This window comes from Alligator mississippiensis, chromosome 5 (assembly GCF_030867095.1).
Source record: "Alligator mississippiensis isolate rAllMis1 chromosome 5, rAllMis1, whole genome shotgun sequence".
In the NCBI taxonomy this organism is placed as follows: domain Eukaryota; kingdom Metazoa; phylum Chordata; order Crocodylia; family Alligatoridae; genus Alligator; species Alligator mississippiensis.
In genome coordinates this window covers 15,070,388-15,092,714 of record NC_081828.1, presented here as the reverse complement: position 1 = coordinate 15,092,714, position 22,327 = coordinate 15,070,388, and the positions used below count along the sequence as shown (strand labels likewise).

The 22,327-nt window shown below is 42.5% G+C and overlaps 1 protein-coding gene across 9 annotated transcripts in view; it reads right to left on the bottom strand.

Moving 5' to 3' along the window:
• Window positions 1-22,327, bottom strand: part of PATJ (PATJ crumbs cell polarity complex component) — a 242,996-nt gene that overhangs the window by 89,058 nt on the left and 131,611 nt on the right. For all 9 annotated transcript variants that reach the window (XM_059727901.1, XM_059727903.1, XM_014593899.3 and 6 more), the window contains one exon: window positions 9,242-9,438. In XM_059727901.1, coding sequence (XP_059583884.1) covers window positions 9,242-9,438 — 197 coding nt within the window. The remainder of the gene's footprint in view (window positions 1-9,241; window positions 9,439-22,327) is intronic.

Genomic DNA, 22,327 nt, shown 5'->3' with positions numbered 1-22,327 from the left:
CCCCAGAGCAGGGAAGGGAGGACAAAGAAAGGCAAAAGGAATGCTGAAGCTGCCACAGGCCACTCCCTGTGGTCATAACCTTCTCTCAGGTGAGTGAATCGCCTGCTTTCCCCCGACCCCACCCTCCCCTGCTGAAGCCTGGATCCCACCCAAGGCACCAGGTCTCCCTCCCCTCCTCTCCCCTTGGGTGCTTAAAATAGCATTTACTATTTAATGGGATTATAAAGCCGGGCAATTGACCCATTCTTGCTATTTGCTCCCAGTACTTTATGGAAGAGTGGAGTTTAAGCACAGATACTTCAAGCACTTACGCATAAATAGCTCCTCCTCCCCACAGAGCAGTGGAAAGGCATCACTAACGTTTATTGAGCTCATCAGGCAAAAGGGTAAACAGCAGTTTTGACAAAGCGTCCCCAGGTCAGGGACAGGAGATAGCATGTAGGTATGTCCAATAACTGCTGCAGTTACAGCGGAGCAGGAAGGAGACAAAAAAAGGCCCGTTGCAAAAAAAACCCAGACCTTCCTCCCTGTCCAGGAAAGGGACACATGTAATGGAAGGATTCCCGCATGGGATCCCTTGTCTCAGCTGCTCGGCTCTCCCTGCCAGGGTGACTCTTGGGTTGCACACATGGATAGGCTGGCAAGCACCCCAACAGTGCTTTTCCCCACCCCTCTGATCCAATCCATGGGTGAAGTCCAATGGGCGTTGGGCGACTCCGATTTTCACAGCACAGGAAACTTCTCAGAGTAGCCCCAAACCCCCTCCTGAAATCACGGTTCCATGGCAGCCCCAGACCTGCTCCATCCCACCTCAACTCCTGAAAGCTAAGCAACCACCACCTTTGTCTGCAGGCCCCACATCTGTGTGCAGAAGGCCAGCGCGCAGTGGCCGGCATGGCAGATCCAGGACAGGAAGCTGAACACCTGCAGAGTGCATGAGCAGGGATCTCTATAAATCACAGAGGAATTCCCCCTTGCAGCAGCTCCTTACATTTTTAAAATTTCACTGCTTGCCCCACCCAGCCCTGATTGGCGGAGGGGCCCTGCTGGCCTGGCCATTTACCACCGATTGCCGGGGAAGCAAAAACTGTTTTTTGCCTCCCTGCCACTGATTGGCAGAGGGGCCCCGGTGGCCTCCCTGCTTGCTGCTGACCGGCGGGGAAGCAAAAACCACATGAGAGATGTGCATACGAGGCACTGGCAAAACGAAGAAGAGAAGAAACTCCGGTTACACCCTCTGAGCTCAGGCCACACATGGTGGACTCCTGGTGCTAGGGGCTACAAAACCAGGATGAGGAATAAATCATGACATATACAAGGGAAACGGACAGGCCAGGAGGTGTTCACATCTGGGCTGGTGAGCCACATGACTGAGGGCTCCAGATAGCCACCTGCTGTTTGGAGGAGACACCACACAGCACAGTAAAGCTGAGAGAGTGGAAGCAGCAGGATAGGGAGTAAATGTAGGGTTACCATATGCCCAGGTTTTCCCAGACATGTCCTCTTTTTGGGTCCTCCCATCTCCATCTGGGAGGTTTTTTAAAATATCAGGAAATGTCCAGGATTTTGCTCTGCCTCTGCTTTCCCGGCACACTTCCTGGCTTGCCCTAGCAAGGAGCTGCTTGGGGGAGGGGGCACAGGGCATCATATGCCTATGCACAGGACCTAGCAGCTGCAGGCAGAGGTGCGTGCATGTGTGCATGCATCTGCAGCAGGGTGGGGAGGTGGGATTCTTTGCGGGCAGCAGGGAGCTACATGGGCAACAGGGCTGGAGGGATCTGCAGGTCAGGAGTGAGGGGTATCAGCATGATCTGGGGGGCAGGGTACTATGGGTCATGAGTGAGGGGCAGCAGCAGGGCTGGGGGGGCTATAGCTTGGGAGTAAGGGGCAGGGGTAGGGCACAGGCATATCACTACCCCCAACAGTCATAAACCCCTTCTCCCCCCAACACAGGTGCCCTCTTTTTTGAAACTGGAAATATGGCAACCCTAGTTAATGACCCTACATGGGGTCCACCTATGACGCTCCTGACACTGGCTCCTGCAGAGAGCACAATAGCCCTCCCAGGCAGGAGCAGTAGGACAGGCTGCCACCCAGCCTCCTATAGCATGGCAAGCCCCACTCTGGAGACTTTTTCCTGGGGGGGAAAGGAATGGGGGTACCATGGGGAAACATAAGGGGGACCCCAGGATGCCAGCTGTGGGAGAACATTCCTCTACTATGCCCTGACTGTGGGATGCTGGGGGGCAAAGGGGAGCCAGGACAGGAGATGTGGTACATAGGAGCCACCAAACCCTTCCTGCCTTCCTGGTCTGAGGAGGCAGGAAAGCATCTGGTGGTGCCCACTCTGGGGAGCAGCGGTGGGCAAGTGGAGCAGTTCAGGGCTGCCTGAGACCTAATATTAGGGCTGTCAGGGACACCACACCCCTTCCAGGCCCAGTTCACTACCCCCGAGTGCTCGCTGTAACACCATGTGCCTTGACCCCACCACCCAAGCAGTTCTAGCACAGTCCTGAACAGGTGCAGGAGTGCTCAAAACAGTGGGGAAATGCAGCCCACCAGCCTGCTGGGCCAAGGGGTCACTGGGGCAGCTTGTGGCAGCAGAGCCCAGAGGCCCCAGCTCATCTACCCACCAGCTGGGAGGCCCGTGAGGAGCTCTTCCACTCCCTGTGGCCCCACTCCTTGCCCAGCTCCTACTGTGGGGGAGTGACACAGCCTTGGCAGATAGGCAGCCCTCAAACTTGGGTCAGTTGCCTGACATGACCCCAAGTGTTGGCAAGGGCCATGGGTCCATGATCCTTGAAGGAGGAAACATGGCCGTGGGGGCCAAGGGCATCTTTGACACCCACTGCAGTGATGCCTCCTGACCCGAATCTCCCCCCACACCGGCTCTCCCCTCCCCACAGAACAGCAGCTGCCTCCTGGCCCACAGCTCTCTCAGACAGATGCTGGGTCCGGGATTATGCAGCTGTCCAGTTCCTACATGGAGAACCCTCTGGGTTTGACACTGGACCCCTGCAAGTAGGGTGCCAGGTCAAAAGCCCCCTACCCTGTGCCTCCCCTCCAAGGTTTTGTGTTTGTTGAGTTCTGGGGTCAGGGGGGAATGCTGCTGACCCCAAACCCCCTTCCAAGTTCTGTCATCCCTTTGGAAGAGGGACCATGATCTGCCATAGGTAATGTTCAACAGATTTTTTTTTATTTTTTATTAAATACAAGAAAAGTTTGGTACTGGTTAAAGGATCCGAAGTTAAAGTTAGAAAACACTGAGTCATATGGTGAAATGCCTTTCTGTGGTCTTTACCCTTCAAATCTACTTGTGTTAGGTCCTGTATGACCACGGAAGTATAACGTTTTGCTAATTAGCCAGATCTTTCATAATGGAACAGAAGCCTTCCTTGCAGAGGTTTGAAAAATTGGTCTGTACAAAACACACAGCACCATGATTCACAAGATAAAGAAAAATACATAAGGGAGGAAATAAAATGGGAAAAGGAAAGAGAAAATTAACTTAACTGAAGTCTTCCCACCTCACTGTATCCTTTGTCAGAATATTCTTCTAAATCATGCATGTGGCATCTGTGCTGTTTGACACATTTGTGAATAAAGAACATAAGTTCCACAGACAGCAAAAATATCTACAACCACATCTTGTATACTGAGGTGTCATACTTTGCTTTACGGGTGGCATGGAGTGCAGAAGAGTGCGTGCTGTATACACCTGCTGCAACAACAGCTTTGCAAATTGCCGGATTAAAATCATATCGCCTTGCATACACCTAAAAAGTTAATGAAATTGCCATTATTTTTTTTTTACTCTTAGCCCTCACTCTTCCACCACTTCCTGCAGTGAACGGCCCTGAGAATATGATCAGCCTGTAAATGTAGAATTATAGGCAAAGTAAATCACACCCTTGGGATCACCCAACCAAGACGACATTGTCCTGGTTAAGGTCCTCCAATTTTCATGTCTGGAAACCATTATCTCCTAGTGGGCTACTGCTGCTGGCAGAACCCTGAATAACTTTAAATAAAGATCTTGAAATACCACACACACACACACACACACACACACACACACACACACAGAGACAACTTCTACAGTGAGTGAACAAACTGAGAACAGAACATCCAAAACAAAAGAAAAGACAGCTGTTAAGACAGAACTGACACCACCCTTTTGACTGGGTGGTTCATTTATAAGAAAGTGTTTAAACTAACAAGTGGCTTATACACCTGACGCACTGATGCAGCATAATTCATGTTTATTCACATCATGTTCTTAATATTAAATGGTAATTAAAATAATTAATATAATTGTAATTATATTAATTAAATATACCATAAAAGCTGTCTGGGTGGCTTCTGAACTATGACAAAATGGCATAAAAATAAATTTATTGTCATCAGGAGCAGCAGTCCAGAATGTACTTTAGGGAAATTCACATTCTATGTACTGACTATGGAAATTAGCAATTACCCTTTTCCACAAGGAGTGCAGATTTCTAGTGTGAAGTAGCTATATGGCATGGCCCTCAATAAAAGCAATCATCTAACCTTCTAGGCCATTTTCGGTAATCAATAACATTCCAAGGACAACAAGGGAAGGGAAGAATATTCGAGAATCTGGAAGCCAATAATTAACAGTACAGCAGACAGTCAAATCCCAATTGCTTTTTCTAACATTAATAATTCTACTTAAGTAATTCAGGCATCTTTCTTATGTAAAGAGAACAAGAGATCTTTCTTATGTAAATAGAACATTGTCTCAATAATTTTCCTTCATAAACAGTAAGAGGAGAAGAATAAAGCCACTCTTCCAGCATTTATATTTTTTCAACAATGTACATGCACACGCATGTACATTGAATCAGGAACTTGCAGGAAAGGAGACTTCTCTGTAGATCCCTTCTTCCTTTGTGGCAGAAATTAGTAGCTGGAAGATGAGTAATGAGTTCAATAATAAATCCCTTTGAGGTTGCCCAGTGGTATCCTATGCCCATCCAGAACACCAAATCAGTAAAACTCAAACCACAGGAAGACAAGGAATCAAAGCATTAACTTACACACCCCGACAACCTGAACTCTGCCACTCTAAAAGCTGGCAATAACCAATGAGAATAGCTGCAGCACCATTCTACGCTATCTGCATTCAGTGCGTTAGCACAGTTGTAATAAGAGGCGGAGGGAGTAAGCTAAAGCAGCTTGATAGGCATGTGACTGTGATATGAAGCAATCTGGAAGGGCCTCTGGCAAGAGTTGCAAATTCTTCTACCTGAACTCCACAAGTGATCAAATAATGGAGGTGAACATGCTACACCTCACAAGATCCTCTACGTCTCATTTCAAGGTTATAGCATGTATTGCATCCCAGAGTCCTGGGACTGTCAACAGTTAGGTGGGAAGCAAGTATGGTCTCTAGGTTTAACGGCAGGTAAAGAAAAGAACAGCATTAAGGCGTGGACGGACATAACGTGTGGACCATTCTGACAATGTCACTGATTGGAAACTGGCTCACAACTGTCTATGTGTACACAGTTATGGGTTTTAAGTAGAAGTGGCCCAATTGCAATTTTCTGCTTCCCCTTCTCCAAGTTCAATAAAGACCCATTCCTGCACTTTGCTAAAATCTGGGTGATAGTTCACTGACTGGGAGTGCCTAGATGTGTGTGTAGGGCTGGGGGTCTACGTAGACCCTGAGTCTGGGTTCCCAGGAGCTGGGGCCCCCAGAAAATCCACAGTTTTTGTGGTTTTAAAAAGCGCTTTCCTTGAAGCCACTCATTAACTTACTGCAATTAATGGAAACTGTCCAGTTTTCAATGCATACCAGGCAGGTTGGGTAGGAGCAAGGGTGGAGGGGGTAGTCAGGTTGGGGAAGTTGCCTGGATGCCTGCTTCTGTGTGCCTGGTAGCTGGGGGCTCTGCTGCTTTAAAAAAGCTGGCCAGTTTCCTTCCATTGATGGCAGTGGAATCCTTGGGCAGCGTCCCCAGAGCCCCCAACCCCCCAGGCACACCCCACATCCCCAAGGCCACCTCCCACTCCAAATGAGCCTGGTATGCATAAAACCCTGGCCCGTTGCCACCAAAGGAAAGAATTTGACCAGTTCTTTAAAAGTGGCAGACAGCTGCTCCCAGTGCCCCAACCCAGGGATTTCTGCAATCAAGTGCCAGCAACAGAGGTTGAGGCAGTAGTTTTGGCTGCATATCAGAGGAGACAGTTGCCCTGTAAAGGTTGGGTTGAGGGGCACTGCAGTGTAGGATGCCTGGAGGACTAACCACACTAGTCATGGAAAGTTGGATGTCTGCACATAACACTGACCTAGTTCACAGTGAACCAGTCTACACCATTCTAAACTGATTTGTAAGTCTGGACACTAGAGGTTTAAACAACATTTAAACCGGTCTAAGTGTTACATCTGTCCACACCCTTAAATTACATTTGGTGCTTAAAGGTTAAAAGGTTGTAAAATTTGGGAAATATGATGATGTTTTAGAATAGCAAGTCGCATATGCGACTGCAGGGCAGGTGAAGGTAGATCCCGCTCAGTATAATTCAAAGGGTGAACGAGCGAGTGTGTGCTTTGGGAATACTGCGACATTGCTCAAAGGAGAAAGAGTAAGAGCTGCAGGGGAAAACATCTGCTTCCCTGTTTTCTTCCGTTTGAATTTCCATGAACTTGACAGTGAAAAGACACAAAATGCCACATCTTGTCTGTGCTTTCACAGTCTTGTTTTCATTTTATTTTGTTTTAATGACACAGAATGGATATTTGCAGGAGTTTTAAATTATTTAGGAAGTTGTATTTATCATGTAAGTTTGCAGTTGAGATGTTATCATGGGCAGGCAAGATGAAGGATGATATACACATTGTAAGTGAGCTTCCTTAGTCCTGTACACTTTTGTATAATGGAATGGAGGTAATGGTCATGAGTTACTTAAGAGTAGAGAGCTGCTGCAAATAAACACCCAGTGTGGGAAATCACAGACAGTCTATGCCTCAATTATGTTTGTGAAGCCCCTGGATATGACAATGATAAGTACCACCATGAGAAAATTCTATCATCAGAAGAAATTTGGAACAGCAGGTAGTAAGTAGCCCTAGACCACACACATACAATAAGGATACGACAAAATACTGAATAACCTGTTCATTAATTAAGCACCGTCTATTATGCCCACTGAATGAGGCAGATCCTACAGGAAAAAAATAGTAGGAGACCATTTAATTAAAGACTGTATCATAATGCATATACACAAGGGAGCTACACTGCTGTTACAAAGGCCATTTTAATTTTGGCTTCCTGGAATTTTTAGTCCTTGAGTCTGCAAACTTAAGGTTGTTGGTTTTTTTAAACATAGGGTTTTGTGAGTGCAACAAAAGTCACACCATATCAACTGCATAGGTCAATGCCGTGTGTGGTAGTCATCAGTTTACACCTCACAGCATGACAACCTCTAAAGTTTATGCTCCTGAAACTTTTAATAAGGTGGTCTGTTAGTGCCATTTCAATGCATGTTTACTTCAAGTACATATACACAACATGGAGGTCTTTTAAAAAAGTCAAATAGCCTAAGCCTCATCAACTGCTTTGAATAATTGGGAGTCTATATGAACATGAACAGATCAATGCGCGATTGGCTCCTTTTGTTATTCAAGATGCATTGGTGCAATGACTATTGGCTCATCCGGAACTAGAATAAGACAACTATATCATTTCACACAAGTAATTCAGAGCATAAATTTTGGCCAATAGCAGCTTGTTTCATTTGATCCTAAAGATAAATGAAAGGTGGCAATCACTTACTGCTCAGTAGACACAGTTTGTTCATTTGTAGGGTGGCATTTCAGAAACTGCAAGTAATGGCTTTCATATACTGTAGGAAATGGGAGTTCTCTCTGATTTCATTGGGTGTAGAATTAAGGCTACCCCGAGTATTTTTAAACCTCTCATACATGCAGTAATTGACACCCAGATTCTCCCCTCACCCCATCCTTCCCCAAAAAAGAAAAACAAAAAACACACGTGAAAGTTTAAAAATAATAAATATTTACAAAATTCACCAGTCTTGTTTCATCCGTCATGGGCAGCCCTACCACTGGTTAAAGACATTATGTGATTCAGGGAATAATTTGGAAGATACTGGAATACTGGAATATCTCTACCCCTTGCTGATTGAACAAAGGTCCTATAAGATTCATTCTGATTATACCCAAAGTTATCTTGACCACGTATCACCAGTCAAATACCTGCTCTATTTGTGTGTCCCTATGTTTGAAGTGGTACATGTTTAAGATGTGCCAATCTAGTTCAACTGATCTTTAATTCTTAGTAAGTAAAACAACATTACTGTGGAGGAAAGGGCAATTTACCTGCTACGCTCTCATGAGAGACAGAGATGCAATTTGGCTTTAGATAATCCATGGGCTCAAGACATTCCCTGGAAGTTAGTCCTCTTTTTCAGGCTAAGAAATGTTAGAAAATACACTACTTAGTACCTAAGCACCACAGAAAGTTGTTGAAAGTATAAAATGACCTCTCACTGAGTCCATGAGGTCAACCCACACCTACTGGTCAGTGACAAGGGAAAAATCCACAGGGTTGAATGAGTTTTCAAGCCTGTGGAGCAGTCATGATGTGGGAGATGCTGCAGGAAGAACAGAAGACTTCAGCAAACAGTGCTGCTCTTCGGCAGTCAAACATCAAATGGGATGGTGCAAAATGGAAAAAGAGTGTTGGAGAAGAGGAGAGCGCAAAGATGAAATACTGCATTTTTGGTAAAAGTTCCTGTTCTGTGGAATAACTGGTGTTCAATATGACTATGGAAAAAAGTGGCAATTTTAAATGATAACTGATCAAAATGGACAACAACATAGCACTGTATTTTGTTTTTAGCCAGAGAACTGGGGGAATGGTTGTCAACCACAAAAGCATACATTTTTCTGGGAAACAGCATAAAGAGGAAGTTACTATTTCTTCCTCCTCTTTCAGGGGTGTCTTGCTAAGCATAGTTTGTGAACAGTTATCAGCACAGACCTCCCTGACCAGACACTCAATTTTCGGTAGTCTGTGATTTTTGTCTTTGGAAACACACTTGCCCACTCAAAGCTCAGTTTTCTTCACTTGTCATGAGCTAATAAAATTCTAGGCACTGGCTCCAAATGTTCATTTAAGGTCTAACTCGCAGGATTCTGGGCTCCCCTCTCTCCATACCAACCCATTATATAGTCAGACAAAATACTTACCTCTAAAAGTTCATCACCAATATGCATTCTTCCATCTCTCCCTGCGGGGCCACTGGGATTGATGCCAACCACAAAGATGCTCATACGAGACCTGTCCTTGTTACCAGCAAGGCTGAGTCCAAGCCCATTCTTATCTTTTTCAAGCTCGATAATGTGCAATTCTCCTGGCAGATCAGCATATCTTTGCCTGATTTTCTCTACAAAAGGGTAAATAGATGCAAAATAAATTATCTAAGAATACAAAGAGATATGTTACACATCATCACTTCTCAAAATCATTGGCTCATTTAGTCTATTACATCTGGGGTAATCCCAGAATAGGTTTTAAATAAAATTTGCCATGAGATCCAGGATAATACTCTTTTCTTCCCCTCCACCCCCTCCAATGGATAATCTATATCTAAAAATTGATGAGTCTGCTATAGTCTCTGAGCTATAGAACCCAAGGTCTTTATGTGCCTGGCCTGTTTGATATAAAGATCCTAGGTTCAATCCTTATTGTAAATGATCCATCTGGAGTCCTCATATTGCGCAGGCATTATGATACTGCTTCTGAAATGATGTATTATTTATCTACCATGTGGATTCAGAAACAACATTGATGATATTAAATGGCTGAGATCCCAGCATACTTGTATACACTGCATTCCTTCTAATACCAAGGGTTTTTTTTTTTTAAAGAACAGGTCAACAGTAGAGATATAGATCTGGATGTCATCTTTTCAGATTTAGAAAACTGAAATAAATAGACTTGAATTATTAAGCATTGTAGAAAAATAGAAAGGAAAATGCTTTCAAAGTAAATACCCTTACTGCAATGCCTTGAGGGATGACTTTCAATCCTTATTTTTCTGCAGTTATGATTCCTGTTTCTGTGCTAATGTTTCAGGCATACAGCTATAGTACACTCCAGGAGACCACGTTACCATGTGGCATTCCCAAGGCAGATATTCATTACGGGTGCATTTGAACTAAATCACTTTTTAAAATCTTTAAATTAACATAGTTATTTCTTTTGCATCAACCGTTTTCTCATTCATGTTGCAGAATGCTATAGTTTTTAAAAGTTATGGGATCTCTGCAGTTAGATTTGAATAAACAAATGTGCTCAGAGCAAACATTTCTATTTATGTGCAGGTCTTCTCACCCCAGGAAACAAATTTCCAGTTCCTACACGTAAAGGTCAGTCACCAAAAGTTTCATGTTCCTTGCTGTCCCTTGACATTGGGTTCCAAACTAGGTGTAGTGTTCAAAAGATAGTTTCTCATATCAGCCAAATCCAACATTTCAGTAGGGAAAGGCATTAAAAAGCAAATAGAAATACTTAACTGTGACTGGATATCACCTTTACCAAGCAGCCCAAGGTGAAAGACTGATGCATTATGCATTAAGAGGAGCAAGGAAAGATATTATATGTATGACTGTATCCCTGAGTCAGCATTAGCAGCTAGGTCAATATTAGCTATTACCATTCTACTACAGGAAAATGTATGTTAGCAGTACAATTTAACTGCTACTAGTGGATGTTTCCAAGGCAACAAGGAGGGGGAGGATCTGAGACAGGTGAGAGACTACAAAATAAAAAAGTGAATAAAAATACCTGAAAAAGCATTTAGTATAGAGTCACAAGAGCTTGATCCCTGCAATTAACACTCAGTTTCCGGGAGCTTCACTGAAACATTCCCTAGCCCCATGTCCTGAATCCCAAAAAATGCATAATTATTATCCATCTATATTTACAGATTGAAATTAGTGCACTTTAACCACCATTACAAAATTAGCAAAACTTCAAAGAGCTGTAAATGTCAGTTAAGTGCTGGTGACTGAGTTGTCTAGAGCCATTGTCTGCTTTCCTAGAGAGAGAGGGTGAGAACCAGTAAGAGTTAACTTAAAAAAAAATGGCTCAGTACGTCAGTTATTAGGTGGCAGACCTAGAGTTAAGCAAATGCTTCCTTCTGTTTACATCTATTATTCATATCTGTTCAGCTATTTTGTAATGCATCTGAAGCATGAAAAATGCCGTCTTTGGGATACTGCAGATAGTTAAGTAAATGTGAAAACAAGACCCAACTAAAAACTCAGAGAAGAGGTTAGATGGCATTGGCTACTGCCAGTTCTCTTTAGCAGATTGGCCTTAAAAGGACATCACAGTGTCAGGTGTATTGGGCTCAGCAGGGAACCATCCAACTCATCCGGGTCCAGGTTCCCTCTTTGACTCCACCACCCAGACCACAAAGGATGTTACACAATTGACCCGACTTCAGTATTTAGCTCTGTAGATCTTAAAAAGCTTCACCGAACTCTTGCTGACTGCAGCTGACTCAATCTCCCTTCAAGCCTACAAAGTAAATTTGAACTAAAGGGTGAAATGTTTGGATTTGTCAATGCCTAAATGGTCAAAATAACCTAACCGGAATATGGACAGCTGGTGGGGAGCACCTGCCCTGGATATGTGGTTGACCAAGTCATCATCAATATGAAACCAGGGGAAAAAGGGGATCAACCATGACTATCACTATTTTTTAAACAGTTCTGTAGTTTTCAGTTTCAACCCTGCCTCAAAAACCTGAGTTTAAATGGGAAATTTACCAAAGCCCTGGTTTCTAGAGGCAAAAGGGTTCTAAATCCTGCTGTGCTATACTCAGTTCTGTCCCCCATGTTATAGCATTTCCCCCAACCTTTTTCAACTTAGTAGCCTAGCACACTGTGAGCCTCTTCTGTTGCATCTAGTCAGCATTACCAAAACTAACAGAGTGAGCCATGCTCTCCTCCACAGTAACCTCTCCAAATAACTTCTCAGATTCTTAAACTCTCTTTGTCATTCAGATTCAATGGATCCCGCTCAGTTAGATATAGGTTTTCTCAAAAACAAACTAGGTTTCAAAATCTAGGTTCATCATGCTTGTGACCACTCCCTCACTCCAAACTTCATTGTAGATTCAGTACCAAACCTAGGTGGTAACAAGACAGACAAATCCATTTCATCTCATTTTACTGATCTCAGATTAACTCCCCTCAAAAAAAAAAACCAACCAACAAACAAACAGAAATTGGCAATTCAGATTTCTATAAATTATCTCCATCTATGGAATTAAAATGCTGAAAACCTGTTTCCCAGACAGAAGAATAAAAGACAGCCTACAGACCAAATCAGATGTCAGTCTGGTTGAGCTACAATCTGTGAGGACCCAGAAAGAAGTCAAATGTGCTAGAACAATTGTCAGTTTCCCAGATCTTCTGGAAGTGTCAAAAGACACCCTAGCATGGGCTGAATCAGCAAAAGGTCTGCTCCAAGTCATTCAGGCCAGTGCAGACCTCTCGGGACTACTCTGCTAGCTGGGAACCGCAGGCACACGTCATGCTGAACTTTCCATTATCTCACAACAAACAAATCAATGCACAAAAAGAGCTAGTTATGCCAGCTGTAGGTCACCCAGTGAACCCCCAGCCTCTGTGTAACATTTGATTGCTTGTCAGGTCAGTTTGAACAGGGGGACAGATCCAATAGTCAGGTTTTGGCTCTTAATGTAAAAGAAAGATAGCCGAACTCCACAAAGCTTCTCTATAAAAGTCAAAATACCGTAAAGAATATGGACACATTTTTTATTGTAAGTCATACTTCCAGATTTGCATAGTTGCACTGAGCAGTAACACAGCTTCAAGCTATATTTTTAGTTTTAATATCAACTGATGCAGTACATTTACAAGCGACTTGGGATGTGCTTTGCTAGTTGCCATCAGGAACTGGTAGTCTTTCTTTTTAATATGCAAGATGCCCTGAAGCAAAAGCAAATGGCTGCGGTTTAAGAAGTGCTGCATGTGAAAGTGTGGCTTGCACACATGCAAGCTTGGATGCTTTATTCATACTGCAGAAGTCTAGCACTCAGATTTGATCCCTACCCCCAAGATCCAGCTCTGCTGGGAAACCTTACCTCTACCACAGCTAAATCAGTTCCACACTGTGGAAACATTGATGACTTATCTTGAAGCTACATGGTGCATACATGCCACAACAGTCTTAAATATAGGTCGACACAGTTCTTTGGGTGAATCTGATATCTTTTATTAGACCAACTTAAATAGTTGGAAAACAATTATTAAGCAAGATTTCAGGTTCAAAAACCCCAGCCTGACAAAGGATTTTTGAACCCAAAAGCTTGCTTAATAATTGTTTTCCAACTATTTAAGTTGGTCTAATAAAAGATAACAGATTCACCCAAAGAACCTTGCCTGCTGATGTCCTTAGACCAACACGGCTACAACCTACACCCCTTAAATATAGGTCTACACCCAGAGGCCTCCCATAGAATCCGGTCATACAAGTAAAGGGAAAACTCAGTGCTCTGGAAAGGTCTTCTTGACCCATTACTGCTCTCTGCTACAGTTCATTTTACTACTCATTTTGTATGCCAAACACATCTGCTTTTCATTTGCTAAAAGCAAAACAGAACTCTACAAGCATACTTCTTAAGCTACTCCCAATCAGTCGCCTAGAGTGGCAGCTAAGGGACAGTGAGAGCACACGCACACATGCAGAGAACACTGTACAGCATCTCTTTAGGGACCGCATCAAAACTCACTTCTTGTCAGGAAGATCCAGCAAAACTTTCTTTTTTAAGCCTGATATTAGACGAGGCACTGTTACAGGGAGCATAATAACTGTTTGATCAAACCAATATCTACAGAGTATAGCATTAGTGACAATCAATTCCATGTGCAGGCTTGTATTTTACTCTGATCTGGGGAGGGAGGGTTTTGCTGTCCCATAAAAACTTTAAAAAATGTTCCTGTTCCACACTGGACTGAAACCAAGACTTCTGATTTTCTTGTAAGGGAGGAAGGGCTCCCAACCTGAATAGTCAATCATTCAGCAGTTAAATCACACAGCTAGGATGTAGGGTAAAGAAAGGCAGGCAAGGAGCACATGTAACACCCCAAAGCAGCCTAACAGTCCAGTGATGGTGGCATTCATATAGGAACTCCCATGTCAAGCCTCTGATCTGTCTAATTCAGTGAGACCCCTTGACACTAGTCAGTCGGCTGTTTTAGGGTCTTAGGCTTCCTTGCTAGAGCTGTTTGACTAAAAAATTACATCTTCACAAGAAAGACTGGAACTGTCAACAGACCAATGTCAAAAAGGAGAAAGTGTTAAAAAGTTGACGTGGTAAAGGGACCATTTCTTTTCTCTCCTCTGTTGCTGTGCAAAAAGCCCACGTACACAGAGAAACCTCCTCTGTGGAAAATGTGCTCTTCATGAAATTACCATGCCCATTTAGGAAGCAATCATTTGAAACAGTGTCCCTGCTGAGGAGACTAGAGGAGTAAAATGATGAAAGATTACAAAAACTGGGAGGAAATACAGAGTGTAATTTATGTGCTGAATGCCCCTCCCTAGCCCAGGGTGAGCGTACATTCATCATGCACTGCTGCAGTCAATGCAGTTTGTGTCTGTGTGTTTACACGTGCGCATGCGCGTGCATATGCGCATGCACACATACGCACATATTCTTTTGTTTTATTTTTTAAAAGCAATGCTGAGCTCAGCAGAGTACATTGTTACTACTTTGGATAATACAAAATATTGATTTTAATGGTAAGCCCTACCTCTTACTATTACTTAGAACAGTCTTCCAAGGGTTGTCCTCACTGGTAGGCAACTGCAGTGTAAATGCTAATGCACTACTCCCAGTGCTGTCATTATGTTACTCTTCCAATCTGCATAGAAACATCCTTTGAGTTTCCAGCCGATTTCCTAGAACATTCTAACGATAGCCTCAGTGTGCCTCTTAATAAGAATTGCAGAAGATTATTTTATACAAGTATTTACTGCTTAAGCAAACATGCATCTACAGCATCTTCTTTGTAATGTATTTTTCAGCTGTCTTTTCTTCTTCCAGCTGGTATCACTTTTCAGTTCTTTGCCTAGCATCGGGGAGCCAGTTAGCATCTGCTTTTGTAAAGAATTCCATTATCTGCCTTCATTACCGGATACTTTATACAAGGCAATTGTAATTCTGTTGTTATTGCATTACACATAGGGTATTGAGTATTTTTTTGTTTTGGCACTACACAGAGTTGTTTCCACACACAGCAAACAATAAATTTATCAAAACTTCAGCAGACATATCTTACAAACAATATTTAGCCAGATAATGCAAAATCTGTACAGTTTCTTAAAAAAAAAATACACATACATATAATAAAATAGGATTCAAGCACTAGTAAGTTCTTTAGTGCTCATTCTTGCAGTGTTTCCCATTTTTATTAGCAGATAATTGCCACATTTCAAAAGGAAGCCTTGTCTTCCATTTCCAACTGCTTTCAAACAATATGCCACTATGCTGCCACAATGTTGTCCTGCTCCAGTGACTACTCCTATTATATGACATGAATAGAAATAAGAAATAAATAGTGGAAGATATGACCAGCCAATCAGAACCCAGAATATGATGGCATACTCTGGCATTTTTGCTGTAGTATTTCAATAAATACATAGTGTGCTGTTGTTTAAAAATAACCACCACCCCACAGGAAGCCAGCAGACTGTTTGAAAGTACTGAATTAGAAAAAATATATGAACATCCCACATCGAAGTCCAAAGAGTTGCTTCATAGCTGAAACACCTGAGCTAGCTGGACCAACACCTCCCATTAATTGTGTTCAAATAAAAAAATTAAAAAGGAGGGTGCTTTAAAAGAAGAAAAAGACAAAGGTACATTTGCCCATATTAAATAGAGTCTTTCCGGAGAGACAGTGGTGATAAAAAGGAAGTTCTGGATGATGGAACAGTTTTATTTGAAAGATAGTGAATATTTAAAATGTCAACAAGGAATATGAAGGAGATGGGGGCATATGTGAGAAGCTGACACATTACATTTCAAATTATCTTCTTTGGAGACTGAACCAAGACCTTATTTATTGCTCTGTGTTTGTTTTAATGGCTGCTGGCTACCAGCTCTGGTAAACTGTACCAGCCATTGTCACAACCATCACCTTTTTACAGACTGCTCTGCTTGAACAGCAATACTGCAGTGTTGCATTCATTGTTTTTCATCACCATTGATAGACATCAGAATGCAGTTAGCATTCACAATATAGAACAACTCCTGCATATCAAACAACTACTTCCCTTCTTCATTTCACTTGAAACATTAAGAGAGAGAGCAGGGAGTCCTTAGAAAGCTAACCCTAGAGCTTTGAGGGCAGCACTTCTAATTTAGTGATTACAATTTACAAGAACCTAAATGAGTGACTTTAAAAAGCCATGATTTAACAAATTGTGGTTTAAAATTCATTTGCAATTAAAACAATAAGCATATTATACTAATAACCTTTCCAGGAGCTGCATGTTCAACTCCAGGGAAGCAGAACCTTACCTCAAAAATAAGGCAGCCCTTTGTGTTAAAAACCCACTGAACTTATCAATAGACAAAAGACAATTTCATTATTTTTTTATTTTTGTTATCACAAAATCATACATTTTCTTCTCTGAAGGTAAGGGATTCAAGAAAAAAAAGCATACTTAGCTATATTCAGAACCCATGGAAAATTAAAAAGGACATTACAGTCATGTCCTAACACAAGGGCTGCTCAGACTAGCATCCCCACAGACCATGGCAACTCTATAGACCAAGGAGGAAGCCCTAGCTGACTGAGAAGGGAAAAATAGTTGATTCCTCCAAAGGACTGCATGCAACTCAAATGCAATGCCTCTTGTGATTCCTCTGGGGTTCCCCACCATCATTTAGTTACGGCTCTTCTTTGCTGATACAATATGGAAGTAAACTATGTACCTTAAAAGTGAAGTAACATACAGTACTTATGGAACATTTCTAATAGTTGGCATCTATGCTAAGAATATCAGCAGTTCTATTAGTTGAAACGTATGCCAAAAACCACCACTCACTTCCCCAACACAAGCCTATCAGATGCAAGGAATTTTTTTTTTTTAAACCTATGGTTATAAAGAAAATCTTTATATATAATCATATGGGAAGTGAGACTTCATGGCATCATTTCATATATATATGCAATGCAAAAAAAAAGTGGCCCAGTCCCAAGAGAGACCAATTTAGTGATGTAATTAAGCTCTCATCTCACTTTCAGACTACTTTCTCCTGTCCCATCCACTCTTTTGAAAATTCACATTATTATTTAGGATAATTTGTGATCTCATTTTCCGTCACCTAATGGTTCCCTTCATTTCTAACTACCCCCTTCAGCTTTGCATCTTTTGCCCAGCTTTACACATTCAATCTAGCAGGTAGGCCTTGGTTCTCAGCATAGGCGATTAGTAGGAAGGCATTGGGGGGGTGCATGTGCTCCCCCTAACAGGGCCATCCCCGGCATCTGCAGGTGCTTGCCAGCTCCGTTCCCGCTGCCAACGGCATTTGCGGGTACTTGCTAGCTCTGTTCCCGCTGGCTTTTGCAGGTGCCCCCCCAGACTCAGGAGGCACCAGTTGCCCATGGCTCCCAGGAAGTGGCTCTAGGTCCTGCGTAGGCTAGGGGAATTTCAACCTGCATCTCTCACTTTACAGAAAATGGTCCTGATCACCATGCTATAGGTTAGGCAAGGCTAAGGGCATCCTCCATCCCACCCATTGAAGCATGATGGTGGAAAGGCATGCAGGAATCATGGGGCCAGAAGAACAACAATGAATTTGTTCAACAGAGCAGCACAGGTGAAATGCATTTTTCCCCCTCAACCACCCTGCCTCTCTCAGCAGTGCTCCCTGCTTTTTCCTCCCCATTCCCTAGCCTCTGTATTCCAATCACTGCTTTCTATTTAGCTGCTCTGCTTCCTGAAGTCCCTTCACAGCATCTGATAACATATGCTATAAATCACTGATTTAGTTAGTCTATAAAGGTGCATATCTACTCTGCCTTCTGCCTGACTTCAGACTAACATGGCTAACTACCTCTCTTGACCCTTAAGCCAGAAATTGATAGATCTGGAAACCATCCTCTGTATTTGGTGGTTGGACTAGATGCCCCTTCAGGTCTGTTCTGATTTGCCTTCTTTTTCATGGAAAATGCTTGAAACAGCTTCTAAGTTTCATATGATAGGTGCCTCCCCTCTCCTTCAAATCTTGCCCTAATTCCTGCTTCTCTTCTGCAGTGCTTTCCTACAACAGAAAGCAAAATGATTTTAATTTTCCAGCTCACCTGTCACAATGATACCTGGTCTCTTTTTGGCTATTGCCTCTCAAACATCAGAATTCTATTAAAGCAAGTATTCACATAAGCTAATTTTAACTGCATTTTCTGGACCTTAACCATTATAAACCTGGTTATAGCAGTTACATTGATCTGATCAATGAACAGAAACAATATCACCTGATTTATGATGAGACTAAGTAAATTTTGAGAAGTAAGCATTCAAAACAGGAAGCCATAGAGTGAATTGTATTAGAAGTGTCAAGATACGTTTTCAGGCAGCTTGTCAAAAGAAATGATTTGCAATCATTCAGTATGTTATTTATCACAAATTATTTGCTCAGCTTTTCAGAATGGTTCCTGACTGCAATTTCAACACATTTAAGGCTTCAGAAGAGAAATATGGGTTTGAGGTGAGGGAGTACCCAGGGATATGACATTCTTTGTCCCTGAAAACTATATTCACATGCTTCAGCATCTGTTATTTTTTTTCTTTTTAAAGTTGGTCTCTAACCCTGCTAAATACAAATGGAATTTAGCTAAATATAACAATGACTGCCTGAAGTCCAAAGAACCTGAAAAACATGCTCTGAATGGCAGCAAAGAGCTGCTTCTTTGCCCCTCATAAAAAACCTGAGGGGCCTGATGCTAATAAGCATTGCCATCTAAGCATTTCACTGCTGGTCCAGGCATAAAAGAAAGTAAAGAGTAGGTCATAGCAAGGGTCTCCAAATTCCACTGCAAACACCATTTCATTTGGGGCCCATGAGTGGATGATGTTTAAGACAGTGCCACTACTGTTTAAGAAGGTACAATACCCAAAGTAAAAAAAAAAAAAAATGGCAGCGTGATGCCCAATAAAAAAAGGAGTCAAGGGTGAGAAGCCAATTGGAGAAGGCATGGTCATAGTTCCAATTTTTGCGCACCCCATTTTGGCATCTTGGATGAGTGCAGTTAGTTTTATAACACAATTTGTAGAAGTATCACTGCATCATCCCTTCATTTCAAGCTGTGGAGGCTGAAGTGCCATTCAGGAAACATTCCTCCTTAAAGCATACTTCTATCTACTTATTTGCCTTCCAGACTGCATATTCACTGGCACCCATGCACTTGCTGTTAAATGGAAGTGACCTCTCCTTCAAATACTCTGATCTACCAATCAGTTACTCATGTAGAGCACTGACTGCTGAGTTTAGAGAGAGTCTTGGGACCAGCCAAAAATCCTGCAATGCTGTATTCTCTGGCCCAAAAGACTGCCTATAGGTTTCTTCCCTGCTGCATAGCTGCCGATAAAGCAAGAGGTTTTAGTTAGATTAAAAAGAGGTGGGGGAAAAAAAAGACAGGCTCGTTCTCTGTGAGGACATCATGCTGGCATTAATTAATTAGAAATAGCAGAATCGTGCTAAAGATGTTTTTTCTTTGGTAAAATCTTATATGAAAAAACAAACAGCAATACTGAAACTATAAGGTTGAGACTTCAGCATATAGGAGGCATTGGCATTTGAACTAAGGTTGCAGCAGTCACTGTACATAAATCTTTTTTATGTTTAAGCATGAAGCAGGTTCCCAAGGGAGCTAGGCTCTAACTTCCAGGTTTTTAAGACTACAGGAAATATACTTCACAGGTCAATAGTAAACTATCCAGGGATAAAATGAAGAAAACTCTACTTGTTTGTATGTTTAGAAGGGTGTGATGTAGTATAACATGTATGTCTACATGTAAGTACAGGTCTCAAAGATTCCCAGATCATTTGGCAGTCTTATATATCTGGAATGAATCTTTAGAAAGCTAGAACATTGAAGTACAAGATGCTCCAAAATAATGCTATTCATTCCTATCTGTAAATTCTCAGGCAAATTGAAAACACTAGCAAGCACATATTCCAAGAGATGGATTAATGAGCACTTTTATGCAAGCTAGCAGCAGCTCTGCTCACAAAGGTGCAGGGACGATCTGTGCAGATGTACATCTGTAGGATCCATAGCTAGGCCAGGATGCATGCACACGCAAACTTGAGTATGCAGCACATTAACTACCAAACCCCTCCGTTCAGCATTGTGGCTTCATTTCAACCCTTACAATTTGGTCATTCAAACAGCAGAATTTCTGACATTCATCAAGCTACTAATTGGATTCACAGTCTTGACACCATTATATTAGTGGTTGATCACCTGCTGTATGAAAGGTTTCACGGCAGCCATGACATCACTTAATCAGTTTGGCTTGGTGCGCATTTGAGTTAGAGCGAGAGCGACAGCGAGCACACAAGCTCTAATACTAAGAAACTGGCAATTCTCCAATAGGCCCCAGGAGTGCTGATACAAAATGCCTCTGTACAGCTCTCTTCCCAGAGCAGCCTGTTCCCACTGATTTTAGAACAGACACAGAGTTGAGGAGGAAACCTTGATTTCAAGCTCCTCCTGCTACCTGCAGATTTTCTGGCTCTCACCTATTCAGTGCCCTACCAGGAGCCAAGATGTAGTCTCTGAATTGGCAATCAAACACTGTTTATTTGTGGGACAGAACAGTTGGGCTGTGCAACAGAAGGAAGGATGCTGTGAGGGCATAATGCTTGCCTTTTCTGCATGGGCTCAGCATTAACAACTAAAAAAACCCCCAAAGTATAACTTCTTTGACAACGTTTCCTCTTTACGGAATAATGTTCTGCGCTCACTCAATGATTACGTTGGAATTTAACTGGAGTTAGTATCTCAAAAAGGGAATGTTACATTTGCTGAAAACTAAGTTGCAACTTGATCGTTTATTTTTCGGGACTAAATATCATCAGTCCTTGCCACAAGATACATAACTGAAGATGAACCAGAGAGGAACTTCCCTCAGAGAGACCAAGTGGGTATGGGAATCCTTGCCAAGTGACTCAAATCCCAATTTATGAAAACACAAGATCTTGGAGCTTCTCCTGCAGAAGTGAACTGAACGAGGAACTCAGAAAGACTTTTAGACTTTGCCCTGAAAAGCTTGATTAGTCGAGTCGAGCTGAAGAAAACTCCTTGCAAAGACATCTCCTAAGGAGTTTGGGCTGTGGGTGGTGAAGAATGTGAAGATCCCAATAAGGATGGTTATATTCTGAGCCCCTTTTCCAGGGAAGAGCAAATGTCCACAGGAGAGGAGCAACCATGGCAGAGTTTCCACTTCAAAGACCCTAAGAAGGCTTCCTCCCAGGTGGATCATTTTTCAGTTTCTCTTTGCTCACCCATGATGGAAGAGGAAGGTGGCAGGAGAGGGGTGCAAAAGGATGGGACTTGGCAGCTGATCCCAAACCCAGAGATGTTAGCTTAGTAGGAGATTCATAGATGTTAGGGTCGCAAGGGACCTCAATAGATCATCGAGTCCGACCCCCTAAGACTCAAGAACTTGAGGATAAGTAACCCGTGCAATTATGAATGGAGGAAAGAGTGGGTGGCCATTTTCACAATAGTCACTATGATGTGATTCATGCAGGCGCTACCATATTTACACAAGTATAAGGTGAGGTTTTTCTCTACCCCCAATCAGCATGGGGGGGAGAGGGGAAACAAAAAAAAAAACAACTTGCCTTACATTTGCATACAAGAAAGCCTCATTAAATACTCTGTGTCATTAAACTGATGGTGCTCAGTAATGAAAACCAATTATAAAGTTGATTAAATTCAGCCAACACTGAGTACCGCTATAAAACACATGGCCTATATCGGGCAAACATACCAATAGGAACCCACTACAAAGATAAGTGAGTGCAACCCATCTATGTAATACATATGGTAGGGCCCATTAAGCTCAGTCCTGATTCTCTTTCAAGTCATGGTGAGCCTCTACACAAAATACATTTAGACTTCCTCTTCACTCCCACAGCTGAGCTGTGCCTTCCTTTTCCATTTCCAATTATTCCTGTTTCTTCACCAACCTTGCCAAACATCTAACAAGCATCA